Source organism: Prunus mume, linkage group LG2 (genome assembly GCF_029339155.1).
Source record: "Prunus mume cultivar Tortuosa linkage group LG2, ASM2933915v1, whole genome shotgun sequence".
Lineage (NCBI taxonomy): Eukaryota > Viridiplantae > Streptophyta > Magnoliopsida > Rosales > Rosaceae > Prunus > Prunus mume.
Genome location: NC_142699.1, coordinates 33,321,786 through 33,346,820, shown reverse-complemented (window position 1 = coordinate 33,346,820; position 25,035 = coordinate 33,321,786). Strand labels below are relative to the sequence as shown.

The window sequence follows — 25,035 nt, the reverse complement described above, 5'->3', positions numbered from 1 at the left end:
GTAGTCTAGTTTAATTGCCAGCAAATAAGAACCTCGTTGGATGTAATTGGATTTTCAAGGTTAAGAGACACTCAGATGGGTCTATTGCCAGACACAAAGCACGGTTAGTTGCTAAGGGTTTCAGTCAAGAACCTGGATTGGATTATGGGGAGACTTTTAGCCCTGCAGTAAAGCCTACCACAGTCAGGTTAGTTCTTACTCTTGTTGCCCATTTCAATTGGCCTCTTCGACAATTAGATGTCAAAAATGCATTTTTTTCATGGCATCCTACAAGAAGAGGTCTAAATGTCTCAACCTCCTGGTTTTGAAGATCCATCTCATCCTCATTTTGTGCGTAAACTGCTTAAATCCTTATATGGGCTAAAACAGGCTCCTAGGGCCTGGAATGACCTGTTTACTCAGTTTCTTCCTTCTTTGGGTTTTAAAAACACATACTTTGACTCATCATTGTTTGTTAAACATGTTGGTCATGAGATTGTGGTTCTGCTCCTCTATGTGGATGACATCATTATAACTGGCAGTGCTTCTGGTGCAATTATACAAGTTATTAGTGCTTTTACTATTGAGTTTGATATCAAGGATTTAGGGTTGCTCCATTATTTCTTAGGGATTCAAATCACTAAAACTGCCACTGATTTGTTTTTCTCACAAACCAAATACGTGGCAGATCTATTCGTTAAATCTGAAATGTTTGATGCTAAACCATGTGATACCCCATGTCTCCCTTACAACCGGTGTGAGAATCCTTATTCTTAAAAGTGTTAATATTTTATTTTGGTAAGTATTAAAATTATAAATTATTTTATGGAAGTCTATGTTTTATTTGCTTCACTTAATGCAAATTTAATAATTTTGATTATATATATAGTTGTTTGACCATTCTAATAATTATATATATATTATTATATTAAATATGTAGAGAAGACACAAACGTCCTAGCTTGCTACATGCATAGCTTGTAATAGTATATATTTTATTATATTATTATATAGGAAGCATGAGGTGGATAACTTAAGCTTGAGGTGGCACCATTTCTTAGTTGCTTAAGGGACGTGTAAACATATAAGATTGTTGCATTGCTATCCAAGTGCTAGCTGGCTTTACTTCATCAAAATATCATCTCAAAACCAAATGTTAGCACTTATCTCCAACCTCCAAACATATCAACCAATGATATACTAATAGTTGCCGCCTTATTTCTAGTATAAATAGAGAGTTGCATGTACAAATGTTTACACATCTTGAAAACGGCATGCATGGTTTGAATGAGAAAACCATAAGAGTTAAGAAAGAGAAATACTAGTGAGAGAGAGAATTTGAGTGTGGATACGGTGGAAATTAGGGAGTCGTCTTACAATTCTAACAAAAGCTGTGGTGTCAAGGTAGGGGTTTCTTGGGGGGGCCTTTTCAGAGATTGATTTAATTAAATTTTGTGAGCATAATATTATACATGGTACTGTTTGATTTACGTACTCTTAACTGTTTGAACAATGTGGGCATGATTATATGTACATTGGTGATATTTAAATGATTACATTGTTTTTATGAGATATGTGAACTATATAATGTCATGGAAATTATTTGGAGTTCTTGGGTTGAGAAAATAATGGTTGAAAAAGAGGGTAATGGGAATGGTCTTTTGTGTAGTTGAGTCTAACTCTTGGCAGGTACCAGGTCTCAAGGATCCCACAGTGCACATGATTTTTATTGGGTGATTCGGGACTGGCGAAATGGAGTTAGACAAGATGACTAACAAAAGGGGAATTATGGGACAGTTGAAGTGGGTGAGTTCATATAAATGGGCATTCGGGACCAAGTGGTAAAAGCATGGTGTGGGACGTGCAGGTCTGCTTGTCCAATTATATGAATTAACGGGATTAGATGAAGAGCATTCATGCATTATTACTAATAATGTGAAATTTGGTTGCTTGATTATTTTTCACTTAATTTAATTATATCAATTTTCCGTGTAAAGGTTTATGTCCCTACTGAGCTGTGGTTTTGCTCACCCCCTAATAAATTTTGCAGGTACTGAACCTGAAATCTAGAGCTTGTGATGATTTTGGCATGTCTATAGAGTGTATTATAGTTTGTGGATGAATAATGAGCTACTCTTTTAATGAACTTTCGAGTAGTTCTGACTTGTAAAATAATATAAATTTTTTATGGTTTCAGACGTTATCGTTTCCGCGTTTCTGCTGAATATTTTATGTGAAATATCTATTTTATTTATTTAAATGTCTTTTTCACATTTTAGTTATAGTTTTTATTAAATTCTATAATTAAGGTGTGAATCACGTCTTAACCCAAGGTTTTGTAAATCCGAGGGTTGGGGTGTGATAACCGGTTACTCAAAGAGGATGAGGATCCTTATTCCAATCCTAAGTTGTATAGAAGTATTGTAGGGGCTCTACAATACTTAACTTTCACAAGGCCAGATATTGCCTTTTCTGTGCACCAAGTCTGTCAGTTTATGCAGAATCCAATGGTATCCCATTTTACTACAGTTAAACGTATATTACGATATCTAGTGGGCACAATGCAGTTTGATATCTCATATACTAGAGGAGATTTGCAATTAAAGGCCTTTAGTGATGCTGATTGGGCAGGGGACCCTAATGACAGAAGATCTACTACTGGTTTGGTGGTATTTTTGGGTAACAATCCAATTTCGTGGTCCTCTAAAAGCAACAAACTATTTCCAGATTATTAACCGAAGCTGAATATCGAGCTTTATCATTTACCTCAGCTGAATTGGATTGGATCAAACAGTTATTAGCATTTCTGCACATTCCACTACCTAGTGTGCCTGTCCTCTTTTGTGACAATCTCTCAGCCATTGCCTTATGCTTTAATCCTGTTCAGCATCAAAAGACCAAACACATAGAAATCGACGTGCATTTTGTTCACGAAAGAGTATCACAGAAACAACTCTCTGTGCAGTTTGTGTCTTCCCAAGAGCAGTTTGCTGATATTCTTACAAAAGGGTTGAGTGGTCCTCCTTTCAAAACTCATTGCTGCAATCTCATGCTTGGTTCCTCACAGCATGCTCTTGAGGGGGGATGTTAGAATATAGTGCTTTAGATTGTGACACTTGTCATAATCTTACTGTAGTAGTTAGTTAGTTTGTTATCTGTAGCTATATAGAAGACTTTCTCATGTAATTACCAACTGATTAAGAAAATATATCAGATTGTTCTCTCTAGCTTCTCTCTCTATAGCTACTGTCTCTACTCTCTCTCTTTCTCTTTGCTCTTGATTCAATATACAAGATTACAATATATGTTTGATTAGCTAATATAGCTTAACAAGTCTGATCATCAAGTCTGCTAGACCATTAACAGGATTAGACATCTCCCGACTAAAGTTGCCTCTGCCGACGCAATTTGGTCGGGAAAGGTCTAATCCGTCAAATTTCGCCGAGATAGACATTTTCCGACGAACACTCGTCATAAGAGAGTTTTTTTTAAATATATAAATATAAACTTAGTATGTTTAGGTTAATTAATTTTTTTTAATTTTATTTTTAGTAATATTTCCTCGACCACTCCGGTGACGCCACGTGGAAATAAGAACAGAGGTCAAACTTGCCCTAGGTCACATGAATTATGTAATAACCCAAACCCAAAATTAATATTTAATTATTAATTTATTTGAGAAAAAGACAAAAATACCCCTAGAATATTTTATTAGTTTAAAAGTTGACTTTTTGACCGGGAAGGAATTTGGGGATTTTAGTTATACCGTTGCGTAGAGCGCGACGAAACGAGTTCGTAGACATGTAGTGGACTCAAATCGGAATTGTAACGAAGGAGTTACGATCAAAAGAAGTTCAGTGGCATAACCGTAAATATTTCGAAGTTCAGATTTTATAAACCCAGATTTTTCTGGTTTTAAGGAGGGTACGAGCCGACTTTGGGAGCTGTTTTCTCTCAGCTCCGACCTCCGATTCAGGCAAGACCAGTGCCAGACGAACCACCAAACTTCCCTCTTCCAACTTCAGCCCTTCGCCGCCTCTATCTGCCGCCATAGTCACCGGAAACAGCCGCGAAACAGGCGGTGTTCGACAGTTTTTTCGTAAACTTTCACCGGCTCGTTCTCCGTCATCCGGCCACCATTTCCAGTGATCCAGGTATGGAAACTCATCTATTTCTCGAGCCCTAGCTGCTGGTTGGGTAGGATTTCAGAAATTTCTAGCGTAGATAACTCGATCTTGGATCCAAAGTTTAGCCGAATTTCGGGTTGAGATTCCGGCCACTTCCGGCCAGTTTTTGGGGTAGGTCCAAGAACAAAAGTGGCTCCAAATAGGGTGTTTTACCTAGGATAGGAGTCTTGAGCCGAGATGTTGAGATTTTTCGGCGAAGCGTTATCGCTTTAGGCACCACGCGCTGCCGGCGCGTGGGCGGCACGTGAGCAGTAGGGTGGAGACCACAGTCAGTCCTAGAATGATCTCCTAGTCCTCACGAGCGCGTGGGATTTTGCGGATCTTAATTCGGATATCGTTTGAACCCCGAACGGATCTCGCCTACTGTGCGATTTCCGGGTTCAATACGTTTGAACCGTTGGATCGTAGTTAATTCCAAGTATGTTAATCTAGACTTTCCCAGGATCGTATAGTATTTGACAGATCGTAAAACGGAGTCCCGGATACTCCAGAAATGTTAGCCCTAGAGTGAGGTTTACAGTAAAACAAACCAGATTACAGTGCGGAAGCAGAGAAAAGAACTACGTGTTGCTTGATCCTCGAAAGTGCGTAGGCAGCCAACAGATTATCGGTGCAGCCACGAATCGAGTCCCTCGGTTGTGTTCTGTTTTCAAGACATTTTAGTCATTTACGACCCACGTTTACAGGTGTCGATTTAAGCAGTTTCGACCCGGATTCCAAAGTGAAAATTGGGTCAGGTCGTTTCAAATTATGTTGATTCAATCCTCATTTAATTAGCCTATTAATGGGCATAAAGTAGATAATACATTTGAAGAATAATGAGTTGATTGCATATCATCGAAAGTCAATGGAGGTTTTGCGGCTCTGAATGGTTAGTTTTCAAGTTTCATGATTGGACCTGGTGGTGGCGGCACTGTGGTGGTGGTGATATACAATAGTAGTCGCATCGGTGCGATGATGGAGGAAGTCGTTGCATGTGGTTCTTGAGCAGGACTCAAAAGCTAATTAGAAAATTGAGTTGATAAAAGATTAAAGAAAAATTAAAGCAAGTTAAAATAGATGATGTGGCAATTCACATAGATTGCCATGTCATGTGACACATCAATTGGTATTAAAATGTTAGTAAATTAGTTGGTGCCCGTAGCATTACCGCAAAAACAAACGCTCCAAAAAACTCATAGGTACATTTGAACCTATTATAGTAATTTAAAATATAAAAGAAGATAACTTTAGCGATCCAATTCATTATTAGAAATCAAGTTCTCTAGTAATTTTTTTGATGATTGGTCCCTAGTAATTTTTTATAAAAAAAAAAAAAATTGAAGATAACTTTAGCGATCCAATCCATTATTAGAAATCAAGAAGGTCACAACGTTTTAATGTGCCTAAAAAAAACATTCTCATCAGCAAAGGGTCAAATTTGGAAACGAATAAATAAGAATTGTTTTATAAATAACAGGAAAATAATGGCATGCATACCATCTTAATTATGTAATGTTGGTGTGGATCAAACTCAAAGTCCTCTAGTCCAAATTCAAAAGCCAAAGGTGTTTAATCTAAAAATATAATAAATGGGAAAAGGAATTCTAATTTTCCCTAGTTTTTTATTTAGAGATTAATAAGGATGGCTTCCAAAGTAAGAAAAAAAAAATTTGAAAGGGGAAAAGCCAAATTTATTATTTTATTTAATACAAATAGTCTAAACTACAAGGAGGACGCCGTGGTTTTCACACACACTACCAAGGTGTCATGGGAGTTCAAACCTGAGACCAATGGTTTACATATCAATACCCTTTTCTACTGGGCTAGACCCATTGACAATATTCCCTAGTTTTTATTTCATATTAAGTAGGGATATGAAAATACTGATTAATCATTGTCAACAATGACTTAACATTAGATAGCTGAATCAAATTTTCCTTGTAATTAAGCAATCATATATGTGTGTGTGTGTATATTTTATATATATATATATATATATATATATATATACACATATATAGTACTTTTAACTAGAAGCTATAGTTGAATGTACATGCTCAGGCACATCCTGCGGGAGAAAATCCAACATTTCCCCCTTCAACATCATATATAACATTAAAGTTCTTCTGCTGAAAATTCCCCAAAATCTTTAAGTCAACATCATTCTGGTTTCTCACAAAGGCCAAGCAAAACCGAGAAGTACTGGGCACATAAGTCATCCCCGTCTAGCTCAAATTCAGAGTAACTTTGTTGATAAAGAGAAACCCTATTTTCAGAAACCAGAGACGGACCTATGAACATGCTAACCTGGGCTATAGCCCATGTGATTTGATTTTTATGGCCCAACGTTAATACCTCAGCCCACCCAAGTGCACCTCACATACCCCCTCTCAGGCACTGCTTCACTCTCCTCAGCGCAACTGCTATATCTACTTGCTCATCAACACAATTGCTATACCTATTCACTCCTCGATGCCCATGCACTCAACCAACCTTTGCTCATCCAATTGTTAGTTTTTAAAAAGTTATACTCATACTCATTGAAGCTGCTCCAACTACTCAAGCATGATATTAATACCAATGACAAATTTTTGAAAATTACTACTAACTTCAATTTTCTTTCGTTTAATAAAGTTTTTGTACTATTCAATTTTCCCTATAAAACCCACATATTTCTTCAAAATTTTCACACCACCAAAATCATTGACCACTCTTTAATTTTGTTTAATCTTTTACTCACAAAATTATTTATTAATGGCTTGTATATTTTTTAATTAATCTCTCAACATCATTATGAATATATTATTTATTAGTATATGTATGTGTGAGAAACCTCCTCCCATTTTAAACTATCACTTGTATTAAAAAAACTAACGGCTTTTTTCTTTTAGTTTAATGTTGTTTTTATTTAAGGTTGTACTAGATGCATTTTGAGGGGCTCATTATGTCCCCCCGTGTATTTTTTGTTATCAATGAAATTCACTCGTACCATCGAGTAATCTATCATTTTAGTAGGTTTGTACGTAAGATAAATTTAGCTCACCTTATTTTGAAATCCTGAGTCCATCCATCTTCATACACACCTTGAAGCATCTTTTATCCTACCTAGCCATTCTCATACAACTACATATCCAATATATCCTACGTCATCCATTGTGAATAGCATAGGCTAAGCCATCTCGAGGTGCAATGCATTCAGCAACCGTCATAATAGCCTCTCCAATATTCTCCGCACCTGCTAACAAAAGATGACCATCCGCATCACGAATGATAAAACCAACTGAAGCCATACTGTTGCGAACAGAGCCATCAAAATTAATCTTTAGCCAACCAGAGGGCGGTGGCTCCCATTTAATCGAAAACTTTGCTAGAGTGGTGGGAATTGTGTCTCCAAATTCATTCTACTTACAACTAAATCTTTTTTGTTTGGTCCAATACAACTAATCCAGTCTAATTTCCCTTCAGTTAGTTGGAGCGATGGTAGAAAGCCTGCCAGTATTTCAACCAAATCAAGTCTTATAGTCAAACTTAGCTAGGCAAAATCATCACATCTTTAATGTCAACGACCACTCTACTAGATCTAGAAGAATCATGTACAACGACACGATAACAGGACATGAACACGCATAAAAAATCAAGTGTTTGAGTTGAGCCTTTTCGGGCTAGATCCATAATGGATCGACACAAGGGGTCAGGTTGAGTATAAGATAGAGTACATGTGCATAGACAATTTTTCTCTTTTTTAGTTGAATGTACATGTACATTAATTAGGGTTAAGGCATTCAAATATTAGGTAAACTTGGGTATACTTTTGCCCTGTTAACGTATAAATGACGTGGGAATTTACCAACGGTACCCTTGGTTCTTTAACCCCAGACTGCCCATGTCAATAAGGCTAACATTGTTCATTAATAACTGAGGTCTGATGCTACTTTAGCATTGATGATGAAAGCAAAACACAGCAGACCAGGAAATTACGAAAACAACCCAGACAAGGCAACAGGTCCCCGCCGACTCCCAAGCTCCCAACCATATGAGGCATTAATTATTTTAGAGGGTGGGAGTTTTAGGCCATCACTCTACAGCTGGGGTCAGTTTCCATCACATATGGTGTGAAAATGAGAACGCGTAGAAGTTCATATAGAATACAACAAGAGCGTTATAAGGGATTGGGAAGGTGACTGGCGACCGTCTAAAAGCTGACATATAACAGGACAAGGAAGAAGCAAAGCTACATGTATATGAAAAAAGATAGATATTGATTAAGAGCCCTAACTGTCTTTGATGTGCATCCTTTGATTCTGTGATCTATATAAGGCCTTTAGGGTTTGGAGAAAAATAAAATCATAAAAGCTTTTGTTGACAAGCTTTGTTCCATAACATAACACCACATATATCTTCCAGAGAGAGAGAGAGAGAGAGATTCATCTAATTAAAGTTGTGCAGGCAAGAAGTAGAGAGCCACACAATTTTTCACTAGCCAATTTCAAAACGCAAAGTGAAGATAAACTCTCTTGAGATCTTTCTCTCTTCAGTCAGCTAGTCCTGCCAGCTCTTTATCATCTCTCTCCAACCATCTTTGTGTGCCTTTGATCAGAAAAAAGAAAAGAAAAGAAAAGAGAGATTTTGGTGAGATCATCAGAAACCTGTAGAGAAGATTTGTTTTTGTAGGGTGAAATATGGCTGCTCCTTTGACTGCTTGGCCTTGGGAGTTCTTAGGCTCCTACAAGGTATAGAAACTAATCTTCATGATCCAATATATTTGTTTTCTGTTAAATTTTACATCTTCTGCATCTTTTAATAGCTTGTTACTGATTTGGATCTGGTTTTGTTTTTGGATTTGGAAATTAGTATCTGCTGTTTGGACCTCTGATTGGAAAAGCCTTGTACTCAATAATTCATGAGGATCCCCTCAAGGTCCTCATGAACAGCTGGTGTCTCCATATTCTCATATTATGTGCACTTAGAGGCATAGTTCATCAGCTATGGAGTAGTTACACCAACATGCTTTTCCTAACTAGAACTCGTCGGATTCTCCAACAAGGGGTTGATTTCAAGCAGATTGACAAGGAATGGGACTGGTAATTAATCAATTAATTTCACTTTTATTTATTGATTTGTTTAATTTAATTTTGGATCTAATTTTTTCACCTTTTTTTTTTTTAAATTTATAAAAAAAAAAAAATTGGCAGGGATAATTTCATAATTCTCCAAGGTCTAATTGCCTCCACGGCCTGCTATTTGCTTCAATTTCTTCAAAACCTTCCCTTGTGGAACACAATCGGCTTTATTTCGACACTGGTACTGCACGTGGGAGTTTCAGAGCCTTTATATTACTGGATGCATAGACGTTTCCATGGCAACTACTTTTTTGAAAACTACCATTCACTTCACCATTCCTCTCCAATACCGCAGCCCTTCACAGGTACCGTAAGATCATTAATATGAGCACCGACTTATAAATTCATTCTTTTCTTTTTCCTCTATTTAGTTATTTTGACCGATTAATTTATTAATTATTTTTGTTCAGCTGGAAATGCAACACTTCTGGAGCATCTGGTTTTAGGTGCAATTGTTGGAATTCCAGTTCTTGGTACCACTCTGATGGGTTGTGGATCAATCTTCGTGATCTACGGATACGTTTTGGTTTTTGATTTTCTGAGATGTTTGGGGCATTCCAATGTTGAAGTGATTTCTCATAAACTGTTTGAGAAAGCTCCCCTTCTCAGATATCTTCTCTACACTCCAACGTAAGTAGCCACAATTATATATAAATTAATGCATACTTTTAACTAATTTCATCTTCATATGACATATTTTTGTACCTTCAAACCCAAAAAAGAAGCCCAATCACAGACACCAATCTTTAAATAGTGTATGTTGCCTCCAGAAGAGAAAGAAATCAAACTTTTTTCTGTAAATGGGAAACTTACTGTAATTGATTGTATACTATATGGAAAAATAACTTTTAGGTAATAAATGATTTTTTATTTTTTTATTTTATAATTCTGGGGTGTGTTTACCTTGAAAATGGTAATTTTCATGCACCAATTTAGTCAATTAAAAATCAGTTTCATATGTCTTGCAGATACCACAGCCTGCACCACACAGAAATGGACACCAATTTCTGCCTTTTTATGCCTCTCTTTGATGCAGTGGGGAAGACCCTGAACAGAAAATCATGGGGACTACACAAAGAGATGAGCTTAAATGCAGGTGGATAGTTTAAAACTTACTTTCATCCAAAATAATTTTTTTTTCTTTTTCATAGTGACATTGACATCATAAGATATGATGTAACCAGACAATATGGGAAGGTTGAACATTATTCATAGGTCCTACAAGTGATGTCCAAAATAATATGGTCTTAATTCGTTGACAAAGATTGACCATGCATATGCCTCTCAACTTTGCATACAAAAATGCTTAGAAGAAGATTGACTATGCATGCTTTAACAAATTATTAATGCATGGACAATAACAGAATTGCACATTTTCATCCTTAATGTTGCAGGTAAAAATGGGAGGGCACCGGATTTTGTTTTCCTCGCACACGTGGTGGATCTGTCATCTTCTTTGCACGTGCCGTTTGTTTTCCGATCGTTCTCATCACTGCCCTTCACCATGAGATTCTTCTTGGTGGGTTTCTGGCCTTCCGGCATAGTAGCCATGCTAGCAATGTGGGCATGGGCTAAAACTTTTTTAATTACCTTTTACAACCTCAGAGGCCGCTTGCACCAGACATGGGCTGTGCCTAGATATGGCTTTCAGGTTTGCCCTCGTAATATTTTTTAAAATTTTGTGATTTTGTGATTTTAATTAATGCAATGTTTTTCTATTAAAATAATTTTGTTTTTACCTTGCAGTACTTTTTACCATTTGCCCTAGACGGTATCAATAAGCAAATAGAGCAAGCAATCCTTAGAGCTGACAAGATGGGGGTCAAGGTCATCAGCCTTGCTGCATTAAATAAGGTTGGTATCAGTTATCTTTCGGAGTTTAAAATATTTAATCCAGTATGATGAATTCTGAGTTTGGTTGTTGGCAGTAGTGATATTAACTCTCTGAATGAAATTTCTGATCTGCCAAACACCCCACACCAAAAACGAATGCACATGTTTTGCTGCACGTAAACATTAGCATTTAAGACTCGTGATGGATCCTTTGAAACTAAAAAAGTACGACAAGCCAAAACACTCTGCACCAACCAAATGCCACTTTAACATATTTAAAATGTGAAATTTGTTTTGGTTGAATATAAAAAATGTGAATATGGTTAATTTTATTTAATTATTGTTATTTTTACCAAAACTTTAGGTCATTCATGTTCTTGACCTGACCTAGCAAGAGAGGTAACATCCTCCCACAAGTTGCGGGCAAGATGAATGACATGAGTAGGAGGTTGAGGTTGTTAGTCCTCAAATTTGGAATGTAAAAATAAATCAATAAAAGTAAATTCAAATTTAAAATATTAATTTAACAGTTCATTTTCTTATTGTAGAACGAAGGACTTAATGGGGGTGGAACACTCTTTGTGAACAAGCATCCAGACCTTAGAGTTCGAGTTGTCCATGGGAACACCTTAACTGCAGCTGTTATTCTCAACGAGATCCCCAAGGATGTCGAAGAGGTGTTTCTAAGTGGAGCTACCTCCAAGCTTGGAAGAGCCATTGCCCTCTACCTTTGCCGTAGGAAAGTTCGAGTCCTTGTAAGTATATTATTTCCCTTTTCCTTTTTCATCATTTACTTATGAAGGTGATCATGTGTTCATGTTAGGGCACGTTTTGCACTTCTTCGGTAGAAGCACTTTTTTCCTCCAAAAAAAGTCCTAAGTGCTTCTAGGAAATTGATTAATTGCTATAGTTTTTCATGGGTTTATTAATTAATCAATGATGTATGGCCCAGATGCTGACTCTATCAACAGAGAGATTTCAAAAGATTCAGAAGGAAGCGCCAGCAGATTGTCAACACTACCTCGTCCAAGTCACAAAGTACCAAGCTGCCCGCAATTGTAAGGTAAGCGATTATTGTTTGCCACATCCTGCACTGCAGCCCTATATGTGTACGTTGCCCTTAAACTTAAGGCACCTTTTAATCATAGTGCTTAATTATAAAGTTCTGTACGATGTTTTGGTCTAATAAAGCATGAGTATTTGTTTGTGAGTCTAATTAATATGAATTATTGTTGGTACCAATTAATGGCAGGCATGGATTGTTGGCAAATGGATCACACCAAGAGAGCAACGTTGGGCCCCAAGTGGTGCACATTTTCATCAGTTCGTTGTGCCACCCATCTTGCATTTCAGAAGAGACTGCACTTATGGTGATCTTGCAGCCATGAGACTACCTGATGATGTTCAAGGGCTTGGCTCCTGTGAGGTAACTAAGCTTTTTTCTTATTAGTTTTTAAGACTTAAGGTAGGGTAACATTGGCTTGATTCACATGGTCGGCGCGTTTAATAGCCACTGACATCTATGACACAAAATGAGATGGCTAAAAGCATTATAAATGCCTAATAGCTAACAATCACGTTTATTCGTATCAATTATACTATTAGGCACTAACAGTGTCTTTAGCCACCTCATTATGTGACATAATCACATATATCCTCTTAATATGTCGTCTAAATTTTTTATCAATTATATAACCTAGCAATCATTGACGATAATTTTTGGTAATATTGGAAAATGCAATGTAGTACACCATGGACAGAGGAGTGGTTCATGCATGTCATGCTGGTGGCGTGGTTCATCTGCTAGAAGGCTGGACTCACCATGAAGTTGGGGCTCTTGATGTCGACAGAATCGACATTGTATGGAAGGCTGCTCTAAAACATGGTTTAAAGCCAGTTTCATCAAGCGAAGTTAATTCACTGTGTAACAACATATCGGAGTGAATTACTAAAGCTCTTGGCTGTATGATACATGCACTACTGGTTATTTCTTTATACCTGAATGAAGCAAAGAGACCCTTCTACTTTTACGTTCTTAGATACTAGGACTTTGCATCTTTGTGTTGACTAGAAGAAAGAAAAGTCACATTTGGAACATAATAAAGAGGTAGTTATAGATTTTCAACTTTGGGAAAAATAAGACTTTTATTACAAAACATCTCTGAGATTCACAAAACTATCATATTGCATCATTTATGTATTTTTGAGTCATTCGTGGTTCTTAAAGTGAATATGTGTGCTCACAAGTAGTCTTTGTCATCAAATTATGTCCAAAAATATGTTAAATTGATGATATGACACACATGTGGATCTCACATATCCAATTATATGACGCCACGTGAATTAAATAAAAAATAATTTTAAAATTATAAACCATTTAAAAAAATTCAAAGAAAAGGAAAAGAACGTACGCATAGGAGAAGAAGTGATTTATAAAACTTTATAAAATACATTTTATAAACCATTTTATAAATGATTTTCTACTCTCATTTTCTCCATTTACACTTCCTTTTATTTTTTAATCAATTTTGTTCTTTTTTGTTCTTTCTATTTCCTATTCTACCCTTACCTACATTAATTTCTTTTTACTTCTCTTTTATATTATTTATTTTCCTTTTTACTTAATTTTCCAACTTGAGCTCCATTTTCAATATATATATTTTTTTTCAATGGATGTTTGAATTCTTTAAAATGAAACAAAAACAAAAAAAATTCAGCCCATCTCTGCACTCCAGCCCCACCGCCCCACTACCACCCACACCATCCACCACTGCACTGCCCCCCATGGCTGATAGCCAAGCCACACTCAAACCTTGAAAACTCTTTTTAAAAAAACCCAGATCTGGATTTTGTTCTTGAAGAAAGCGAGGGGAAAGAGAGGAAAAAGAGGGAGAGGAGAAGGAGGGTGGGCTTCGTTGTTATCAAAGAAAGAAGGAAGAAGAAGAGAGAGAGAGAGAGAGAGGGGGGAGATTAAATATGTTGGATACACGACCAGGCGGCCAGGCCTGACAAAAATAACCAAATCATCCCTCATCACTTAGGGAAGTGATAGGGCCCAAAAGGCCAGAAGAAGGCCTAAAACCAATCATTATGTGCCTGAGGAGGCCCATGAAGTAATGGGGCCGACCAACCCCGAATCATTTATGTGGTTTTTTTTGTTTTTGGTCGAATCATTTATGTGGTTGGTTCTGAGGGAATATATATAAGTTGATCTTTAAATTTAAATCACATTACTTGCACTTCAAATACATTTTTATTTGATGACATTGTACTCGATGATAAAATAAATCATATGAATTTTTCTTCTAATTAGATAAATCGATAATATTTTTAAAATCTAAACATTACACTAACAATTAAATTTTGATGTTATATAATAGTGTAAAAGATAAATATATAGAAATACTTTTCCTTCCTTTTTTTTCCCAAATAATTCTCCTAATTAAATAACCATGTTTAGAATGAATCATGTTTTCTTTTATTTTTTCAAGGAAAAATAAAACAAGAAAGATGTGTCAAAGATTTGGTAAATTGTATTTGATTTTTTTGACACATCTTTCTTGTTTTCATATTTATTTAGGGGGTTATTTGATAATCATTTTGTTTGATTTTTTAGTTTTCATCTTTGCTTTTATTGAAAATTAAAAACTAAAAAATATGTTGGGGGACAGATTTCGTTTTCAATTTTCAAAATCACCCTTAATTTTCATTTTCATTTCCTTTTCAATCCTATTTAATTAATTAATTTTACATCACCACATATTAAATGCACTCCAGTTACCAAAACTCGGTGTTTGGGTAGGACCTCTCTACTTGGACCCGGCCGCTCGATTCTTGTGTTTGGCCACGTACCCAGTCCAAGTCTTTGAAATTACATATCCAAAATTCACAAAAAAAAACTCGTCCTAATTCCAAAAAAATTACCGAAAAATACTACGAAATCTTTGTAAAATGCACTTTCATTATGTTATCAAATTCACAATTTGACCCCAAAAATTTAATTTCCAAGTTTCACATAAAACTGAAATTAGTTACTAAACCACTTTTGTCCGCTTTTCACTTTTTAAAACTGTAATTAGTTACCAAAAAAGTTTTTAGTTTTTGAAATTTATAGAGTTATTTACACTAATAGCCCCCTTGAGGTTTTCAGAATTTTCACAAAACCCCTTGAGGTTTTGAAAATTATACGAACACCCTCTAAGGTTTTAAATTATTTTTACAAAACCCCTTTATGTTGATTTTTCATCTAAAGATTGATGATTTTATATATAAAAGATTTCTCCAAATGATAGAGTTAGCTTTTCATTGAGGTTAATTTTGTCATTTGCATGCGTTTTTTCGAATTGAATCATCAATTTGTGGACGAACAATTAACAAAACGGGTAATATGAAACCTCAAAGGGTGTTCGTATAATTTTTGAAATCTTAGGGGTTTTTGTGAAAAAATAAAAAATCTCACTGGGTTTTAGTGTAAATAACTCGAAATTTATAACGTTCCATTGCCACCCCTCTAAATTTCCTAAATGCAAGGTCTTTCTCATTGCCACACGTCGCAGTTTCTTTCCACCCCTTGCGCCAAAACGACACGCCAAAGGCTCTAACTAGCAGACACCTGTTCATAACACTCCCAACCGCCATAATGTTCGAACTAAAGCCAACGCCAAGAACCAAAGAATTTCCACTTTTCTGTTCCCGAAACCCGAGCCACAGCGAAAACCAAAACCAGAGGAAAGAATGATGGTGAAGAAAATGTTGTTAGAAGTTCAAAAGAAAAGACCCATTAATCGTAATAAGAAGAAACTGCTAAAGAAAGTCATAGACTTTCTCATTTCTGACTCTTACATGTTTGCTCCTCTAATTTCCCATCCACCTCACGGCTTTAGCTCACCCATGAAGACAAAAGCTTCTATTACAGGTATAATTTTCTTTTTCTTTCAACTCTGTTCTGGGATTTTACTGTTTGTAGTATTTATAGTATTTATGGCTTCTGTGGTGTATGGGTTTTGAAGATTTGGCTCAATTGGGTGGTTTTTTGTATTCTTAGGAGTGGAGGGAAGGAAACCCATTAAAGGAAACAACAAGAGGTTGCTGAAGAAGGTTGGGGACTATCTGAAGTCTGACTCTTACATGTATGCTCCCCTGCTTGCTTCACCTCCATCAGCCAGTACTAGTAGCCCTCCTAAAGGTACTATTTCTCCTATTATATTCTTTCCTTTTCAATTCTAATTTGTACCATATTGTTCTTCCAGTTTTAGAAGGGTCTTTATCTTTTGGCCTTTTTATTTTGTCTCATAATATTTTCTGTGCTTTGGTGTCAATTGCGCACTGTAAAGGGGCAATGGAGTTAAGCACACAAACCTAAAGAATAAACTGATGAGGACATCTTTGTCAAACCCATTAGGGTTTACAAAAGAAAGAGATGGAAGAGGAAGTCATTTAATTGGGTTTTTAAATCTTTCAATTTTTTATTCCTGCGATTAGTTTCTAACTTGTTCTATAAGTTTTCCAGAATTTAGTAGGATTTCTAAGTTTCCTATTTTATTTACGTTAGAATTTCTGTTTTAACAAGGGACTTTTTATCCTTTGTCTCTAGGTTTTAGTTTTCTATAAATACCCCTCTCATGTAATTCATTGTGGAGTTGAGATTTGAGATATTAAGAAAAGTTTACTTTCCAGAGATTGGAGACTCCTTGGTGTGAAGCCAAAACTCTTTTGGTGTGAAGCCATTTGCTTCCACTAAATTACCTAAATACTCAATTCACCCATATCCTACATCATAAACTAGTAGGGAGCACTTTAGTTCTAAACTACAAATTCTATAACACAGTTTATTAAACATTTGTGTTTGAGAATATGCAGATTAAGCTCTTTTATGGATGCAATGATGGTTATTAATTTCATAATTTGTGATACAATCATTAAGTCAAACACCTTTGCAAAACTAAGGCCTGGAAATGTAAAACTAGGTTCGATTATATTTGTGATGGTGTACTTAGCTAAATATTTTCATTCTTCAGTGTGGGCAAGGAGATATGTATTTTAAGAGGCTTAGTCTGTTTCATTGATAAGGATCTGGCGACGTGTTGAATTGATCTCAAGAAAGTTCTGTGTGTTCTTCGAAAGCAAATTAGAGTTTTATTAGGCCACAAGAAAAAAGAGAAACAATGCCTATGAAATCTAGTAAATGATTCCACAGTCCAAATTGGTAGAATCTAGGAAGTAATTGATTGATACAGCTTTCAGAAATGCAAATGGGCATTACATATGTGATTCAGTGGTTTTTGCACCCAACTAATCTGTTTGAGATGCAATGTATCTATACTGTTATATAATGCCAAGTATCTCAACTTGAAAACCATCATTTGGTGCTTAGTTTATATTTATCTCAACTTGAAAAATCAATTTTTTCTGCAGATTCCCCATGAAAGTTGTCTTAATCAGCCAAACAAAATCATGTGTGAATCATGTTTGATGCATGTGATCAAGCATAGCAACTTAAGATGTTAGGAGTGGTGGCGGTTATTTAATTTATACTTTAAAAACTTGGAGCTGGTGAAGTATGACTGGTCAAAATTATATTGAAAAAGAAAAGTAAGAAGAGGTTAGTCGAAAGTAAATATGACTTGGGGCTCCACAATGAGTTATGAAGCATGTTACTTGATATTGTAAATTTATGGTACTTACGTTGGTGTCAAGAAAATAATCATATTTATAGGATGAGTGGCTGTAGTCATAATGTTTATCACTGTAAAGTTATTAAAAGATTTTACAGCCAAGTTCTAAAAGAAGTAAAAGGAAAATATTTATGACCCAGTTCTACCTAAGCTGGGTCTACCTGGAGGGGATCTTGACACTATTATGAGTGTCTGTGCATGTGTGTTACCGTTTTCTGAACGGCAGGAGAGATGGCCAACAATCTCTTGCTTTTCTTATTAACTTTTGGAATTTTTTGGGTTTTGTAGAGAATGTGGTACCAACCTTTTAATCGAAAGAACATCTATTAGAAGGCATATGTACATGGGCGTGTGCCTGTGTGTGTGTGTATAAAAGTTGGAAAAAAAAATACATCTGTGGCAATGCCAATCTTTGGTGTTTTCTGCAGTTAGAGTGGAGTTAAAAATGAAGAAACTCTTAAAAATGTCGTTTTTATACTTCAATTAGCTGAACTTTTGGGTGGTGTTTACCTGATGTAGGCCTTTTCTTGAAATGCATCCAGGTACACCCAGTTGGCCTAGATATAAGTTAGACACTGATTTGAAGTATGTCGTTGGAGCCTTACTGAGTTTATTGGCATTCACAATAGAGTTTCACCTTTTTCCTGTTTGATTGGGTGATTAACATAAGAATCAATTGATGGGGTCAAGTTATGAGGAACCATTGGTGCAAAAGCAGCATCAATTGCTAAGCGTGCTTTTGATACCATTAAATATGTTGATGCCCAAAATTGGACACAACTTATAGAAGGTCTGCCTCAGTCGCGTGGCCCCTTCGGCAAAGGTGTGGTACCGGAAGGCTCTCCAATGCTAAAGTTAGCTTAAGGATAGAGAAGATAAGTAATTGGGCAGAGTTCTCTAAGTTTACTATTACTTTGTGCATTGGTGCAAGAGCCCTATTTATAGGCAAAAGGGGTGGAGCACCCTAGGTTATAGTTTCGATGTGGGACTGTGGACATAGCCCTAGGGGTCGTAACGTGTCCACATGAAAGTGGCATGGCAGGTACCTTCATTGAGCCGGATCGGCAGGTGAGGTTGCCAAGGGCTCACCCCTGCTGATGGTAGTTACGAGTTCCAGTGACTGAGCTGGGCCATGTCTGCTTCTGCTCTGTGGGCCATTCATTCCACGTGTCCAGTTGAGAGGGTTTGGTCAGATATGGTATAAACAAAATATATTCAGAGTTATGCTATGATAAAATATGAGTTATGTTGGTGCCTCTGCCATAGGTTTTTTGATGGTTCTATATTCTGTAAGCATATAGGATTATATTGCAATTTAGATTGTGGTTTCCTAGAACTTTCAGATAATAATTTATACACAGGAAAGGCAACCTCGCAAAGATGTGAGACCTTGACAGTGGCTCAGGGAGTGACAAAGCTGATGCTTAGAATTTTGTTTTCTATTTTTGTTTTATTTTTATACACCTTTGAGATTGAAACTCTCATCAAATTGAAATTCTATCTGTCCATCCCATGTTTTGGCAATTTTTGATAAAAAATTTATTTTCGTGAGATAAATCAATGCTAGAGAAATGCTAAGGGTAGCTGCCGGTGATTTGCATGTGTGAGCGAACCCATGCATTAGAACTTCATGTAGAACAGGCAGTCAGGATTGCTCAGCATTCCTTGAATTGGAAGGCTTGAGCATTGAAAACACGGAAGGGATAACCGTAGATAGACATCAAGCAGGGGACCTTAAGCGTTGAGGAGGAAGCAGTATTGTAGCCAGAAATCTACTTTTTAGTATGTTGGTTCTGGCAACTAAAATCACCTAAACTTGTGAGGTACTGAGGGGTTCAGGTGCGCAATGGATATGTAATGTAATATGCATCACAGTGAGCATACAAGTTGCAAAAGTCTGATGTTTGGTCTACTCTTTACTGAGCACTCAAACAGTATTCTGTTTGTCAAAATAGAGACTCTGCTTCCATTTGTTTTCCTCCTCTTTGGTAAGCTTGGAGGGAAAAAATAATTAGAACAGTGAGCCACCGCCAGAATACCATTTAACAAATATCAATTCACTATTATTTATGTTTTTTGGCAGTTTTGAGAATACAACTTTTCTATCTTGCACCAACTTACTAAACTCATGCTCGGTTTAGTTGGAGATGACACAAGTAACTTAATAAGTAAACAAGAAATATCTTACATTCTGGTGTGCTTTATTGCCAAGTTGATTTGCTGTCCAGATACATAACATTGTAATAACATATGTCCATTGCTTATGTTTTAGTATGGTGTTCTATTCGGTTCTTTTCCCTTTTGCCAACTTGGTAGTCAATCTTTATATGTTACACAAATATCCTTATTCTTCTTGTCCCAATCTTTTGAATTTCAGGGTCTTCAAAGTACCTTAAGAAGGTCGTCACCATGGCCAATTCAGAGAGGAAATTATTTTTAAAATACAACAAATCAAATGAACGGTTTACAAATGTGATAGCAGAGGATCAAGCCTCCAAGGGCTGTCTTCCTGAAAAATTCCTTTCAGAGCAGCAATCTGTAGAGCACAAGGAAACAGTGAAGCATGTGGTTCACCATAGCTGTCGCTCATCATCGATGTCAGGTCACCTTTTTAGCACATGATATGTTCATAGTCCTGCAGGCAGTTGCATTCTTTTGTATAACTCCATTTTAACAGCAAAACCATACTGCAATGTGGGAAGCTACGACCTAGCTTTGTAGATTTTATGTATTTGTCATGTACCTGTTTGTTTCTTTGCACCAAGAGTCATGTATTATGGATATGGTTGCATCATATGGATAGGATTGCATCTTATATTATTTGTACTTGAGAATGGGTATTAGGTTATGTAGTTTATTGTAAGAGGATGAGTATACCGTACTGTTTAACTTGTCTCTGGAATTATCTCTGGAAAAGATAGGGCCTTTGAAGATATTTGATCTGTTCAGAATCATTTATAGTTTACTTGATGCTAGATAGTATCTGCGTCGATCTCTGAGGTGTTTGTTTTGTTATGTGGTGCAGGGAAAGGACTGCTCAGATCGCACCTAAGGAAGCTTGTTGACTGAAAGCATAAGGAATCCATTACTAGTTTCAATAACTGGAATGTACAGGCATTGTTGTAATTAGGATGCTTATGCTTTCGTTTAATTAGACATGGTCATGTTTTCTAAGGAATGTTATAATACGATAATGAAGCCTGTTGTCGTGAGCTTGTATGATGAGTATTTACTGTTTGAAGGTCTTTGATCAAACTTGGCCATGTTCGGCACGGGTTCCCTCAGATGGAAGTTGCTGTCTAAAGGACAATTTGCTGTTGCAGGGTGTTTTTAACGCAGCCCCATTCAAATTCCGGAGGAATACAGATAATTGGCTGCTAGAAGTTACGTCAACAAGCACTTGCTTTTAGATTTTGTGGTGTAATTTCCCCTGTTGAATTACGTATGCACAGATATGAAAACTGGCACAACAAACAGATTGGAATTGGAGATTTTCCATACTGAAAGCTACTGCAGAGGAAGTGAACTTTAGTATGATTAGACTTGACATGAAATCCTCGTGGCGGGGATATGAAGGTCGTCTTGTCAAAACTGAACTGCTGATCATATGAGGCCGGGACAGCTCATCAGTGGTCAGGTAACCTGTAACTTATCTAGCAGTATTATTTGGTTGTCTGTTGAATTAGAATTTCTCAAAAGTAGCTCAAAATTCTTGATGTCATAAGCAGCTTCTAATAGTACTTCAGTTCTACCATGGCTCATGCAAACGATGAAGTTAATTAAGAATGCAGAGCTCAGTCAATTGGTAAATATTTGGGCACGACAGACCAATGCTTTTCATGTCCACTAGTAGTAGATGGATAACTAGTACCGGCTTATGAAATGAAACAACACGTGGAGACACATCGACCCTTCACGTGTGATGTTTGATCTGACATGGATACGTCTAAGAACACCCACATGCGATGGGAACATGCACTGAGAATTGTTATTGCATGTGAGAATTGTTATGACACGTGCAAAACTATGAGTCAAGTATAATTGTTTAATCAGATAAGCGTACATCATGATTGGATTGGGTAACTCATTAGTATTATGACATATTTACTAATCCGTAATCAGAGTAGTCAGAATCTAGATTTTTATTGAAGTTGTTTACTCATCCATTTGGAATCGGGTAGAAATGGTACAAATTACTTAAGTTTACTAAATTTCCATGAATTGGAATTGAAACCAATTTGATTATTAAAATGCTCTTGTTGTTGGGTTAAAGTGGATGAGAAATTTGAAATTTCAAAATTTGTGTGATTATATAATGGGTAAAAAATATGAATTTCTGATGGGTTAATTCTTTAAGATTTAGAATACTACCTCTCATCCAAAAGTCTAATTCCTCCAAATGAGGAGTTGAATTCCTGATTTGTATGGATTCCATTCGCATTTTTATTCCTTTATATTAAGTAAACACACGAGTAATTAATTATTGAAATCAAACTTCTTATTTTGATTCCGATTAGGGATTAGTAATCTGTTTAGGGTTTAGTAATGGATTTTGATTATGAATCAGTAAATATGTCATGTAGAAGGAGGATTAAGGTTGATTTCTTACTATTTTGTGAGGATAAAATGGAATAAAACTTATGACCAAAAAAAAAAAAATAGAAGAAGTTTTTTTCATGAATAATTCATATTTTATTCCAATTTGGAAAATTTTCTTTATTTCTTCTTTGGCATGTCTTCATGAGTTTCCATATCCAATTCTTTAACTACATAAAATCCTTCAAGTTATGAAGTCAATTTCAAATTTGTCTCTTTTTTTCCTTTTCCTTTTTTTTTTTTTAAAGATTTAAATATGTATACCTAAACTCAAACGAAACTTACATTTAACTCAAGTTCTTTTTGTGATCCCATTATTATGTGTTTAGAGAAACCAATTTTCTAGCTGATGCTTTAGCCAACTTAGGTCATGGGATGTTCCCTTCCTTCGTTTTGGGAGGTTGGGTGTTCTTTATATGTAGTGCCTATTTTCTTTTTTGATCTCTTTGGGCATGCACGTCCGAGAGGTTTGGGGTTGTAATTTTTCTTTCCGCATAAAAAAACAAGAGTGGTGATTTCCCCACTCATTTTTTTCCTATTTTATCCACTTACACTCCTTTTTATAACTAAAAAGGAGTGTAAAGTGGATAAAATAGGAGTGGGGAAATCATTGTCCAAAAACAATACTAATAATAATAATAATACTAGTTGGATAATTATGTGAAAATTGTAGGTCCCACTTTTTATGCTTATTTGGACTTTTTTGGTGCCATATGTGGAGATAAACATTACATCTTTATACATAGTTTAAAATATAACCAAAGCAGAAGAAAACAAAAACAAATGACCTAACAAAACAAAGAGAGACTTTGGAAAAACACAAAGGAGAGAGAAATTTTGTTAAAAAAGCAAAAATAGACAAAATTACCCTTATTTATTTTTGAATTTCCTAAAGAATCCTTTACATTTGCATGTATTTGATTTGAAAGTTGAGAGGTTTTTATGTCTTTTTAAAAAGTTTTGGCTTTTTCCAAAAGTAAATTTTTTTTTGTGGCTAAAACCTAAATTTACTCAAACGAGGAAATCTATAACACTCGTCACAACCACACGCTCAACACCTCTTCCCCAACTCATCCTCCCCCCGCGCTCCCCTTCTTCATTATCACTCCACCCCTCACCCCCTCAACTCCAATCCGATCCAACCCACATGCCCCCAGCCTCTAAGGACAACCTCGTCTTCTTGATTATCCACCTCAACTCTGATCCAAACAACATGCCCCTATTTAGGACTGGTTCTGGAGTGCTACATGCAAGTGGTACCATTGCATAGGACTTCCTATTTTGGAGGGCCCCAATTTTGGAGCAGCCCCGCAAATTTAGCCTCCCCTTCTTTATTATCACCAACAACATCCCTCAACTCCGATCTGACCCACATGCTCCCGTCCCGCCCCAAAGGGTAGCATTGGCATTGCAAAAGAATCAGTAGCCATCTACAAATGGGCGATGATTTAGGATTTATGTGGTTAATCCTAAGTTCTATCTTAACCGTAAATTTCATGAAACCTTCTCTGATATAAAACAAAGTGACTAAGTTGTAAGAACCTTCGTCGTAACATAGAGTCTAGGCCGGATATATAGGCCCCAACAAGAGTAGGAAAGGGACAGGCAAATGATAATGATACTGCAAGACATAATATTTTTGTAGAAAAAAAGGGTGGATGGTAGCTCTGGCATGAATAATATATAAATCAAACCTTATGGTCCATAATCAACCATAATAATGCAAGTGATGGGAAAGAGGAGAAGGCAATTGGGCCTAAAAGGGAGAAATGTAGCCACAACAGTAGCCTATCAAGCTTGCACGTGCGTGGCATTAAATTTGGAACCCCCACACACAAATGGGGGTGCATTTTTGCTCACCACCTTAACCCTAGGTATACCCTCACCACCCCTCCTAAAAGTTGACACATGTCCATGGGTTTAACTATGATTAATTCTTTATTTTTTTATTTATTTGATAACATTATTATGAGAGAGAAACAATACTTCAATAAGATTTTTCCTGATTCACCCTTATTAATCTAGCAAACTTTCCACTTTTCTAAATTAATTAACAACTACCAAAATAAATAATTGGCAATTGGCGTGATAGTCAGGAATCCTAGGAGTCATGGAAGCTCTCCATAGCAACTCTGTATCGTTCATGTGAAAAACCTTTGGCGGCTTTATGTATTCCTTTAATCCTCGTATGTGAGGTTGGGCTGTGTGGCTCATATTGGAAGTTGAGGCTGTTACATTTGGTATTTATGGTCTTCCAGCCAATATTGGTCTTCCACTTCCCATGAAACTGTTGGCATCCCAATCTTAACAAAAAAACTTAATCTTCACAGCCAATATTGCTTGTTGTTTTTGGTTTTTAGCAATCACCAAAGTATAAAAAAAAATCAAGCAATACAAAGTACTAAAAATAAGAAGCAGAAAAAGCAACATAGATTATTACCTATCTTTCACTTGAACAAATGGAGGAGTGTAACTTTTGGGCATGGATAAAAGGAGTTAATTAAAGCCAATTGAGATTCAAAGTATCTGGGTGTGTTCTTCAAAGTATTGAAGCCTGTGAATTGATATTCATATTAAAGCACACCAATTGCCAACATGGACATGTTAAAGAATTACTGCGAGGCGCACTTGAAATCAATAGAAGGGATGCGTTTAATAGACATAT

At 36.3% G+C, this 25,035-nt stretch overlaps 2 protein-coding genes across 4 annotated transcripts; both read left to right on the top strand.

The window, feature by feature from the left end:
* The first annotated feature begins 8,386 nt into the window (after positions 1-8,386).
* On the top strand, positions 8,387-13,237 carry CER3 (Fatty acid hydroxylase superfamily). Of its 2 annotated transcripts, none has more exons than XR_016123897.1 (11): positions 8,387-8,877; positions 8,999-9,228; positions 9,340-9,572; positions 9,678-9,897; positions 10,236-10,363; positions 10,662-10,918; positions 11,014-11,121; positions 11,649-11,855; positions 12,053-12,209; positions 12,353-12,526; positions 12,847-13,237. XR_016123897.1 is itself a non-coding variant. In XM_008225340.2 (11 exons), the coding sequence occupies exons 1-11, from the start codon at positions 8,827-8,829 to the stop codon at positions 13,042-13,044; spliced, it is 1,917 nt and encodes a 638-aa protein (XP_008223562.2). In that variant the 5' UTR covers positions 8,387-8,826; the 3' UTR covers positions 13,045-13,237. The 2 variants fall into 2 exon arrangements, 1 of the variants encoding a protein (XP_008223562.2); XM_008225340.2 differs by having other exon boundaries at positions 12,053-12,163.
* Positions 13,238-15,711: 2,474 nt separating this feature from the next.
* On the top strand, positions 15,712-22,025 carry LOC103323350 (uncharacterized). Of its 2 annotated transcripts, none has more exons than XM_008225339.2 (4): positions 15,712-16,015; positions 16,145-16,285; positions 20,152-20,371; positions 20,800-20,989. In XM_008225339.2, the coding sequence occupies exons 1-4, from the start codon at positions 15,835-15,837 to the stop codon at positions 20,837-20,839; spliced, it is 582 nt and encodes a 193-aa protein (XP_008223561.2). In that variant the 5' UTR covers positions 15,712-15,834; the 3' UTR covers positions 20,840-20,989. The 2 variants fall into 2 exon arrangements, with proteins under 2 accessions (XP_008223561.2, XP_008223560.2); XM_008225338.2 differs by having other exon boundaries at positions 15,713-16,015; positions 20,152-20,376; positions 20,800-22,025.
* The last annotated feature ends 3,010 nt before the right edge of the window (positions 22,026-25,035 follow it).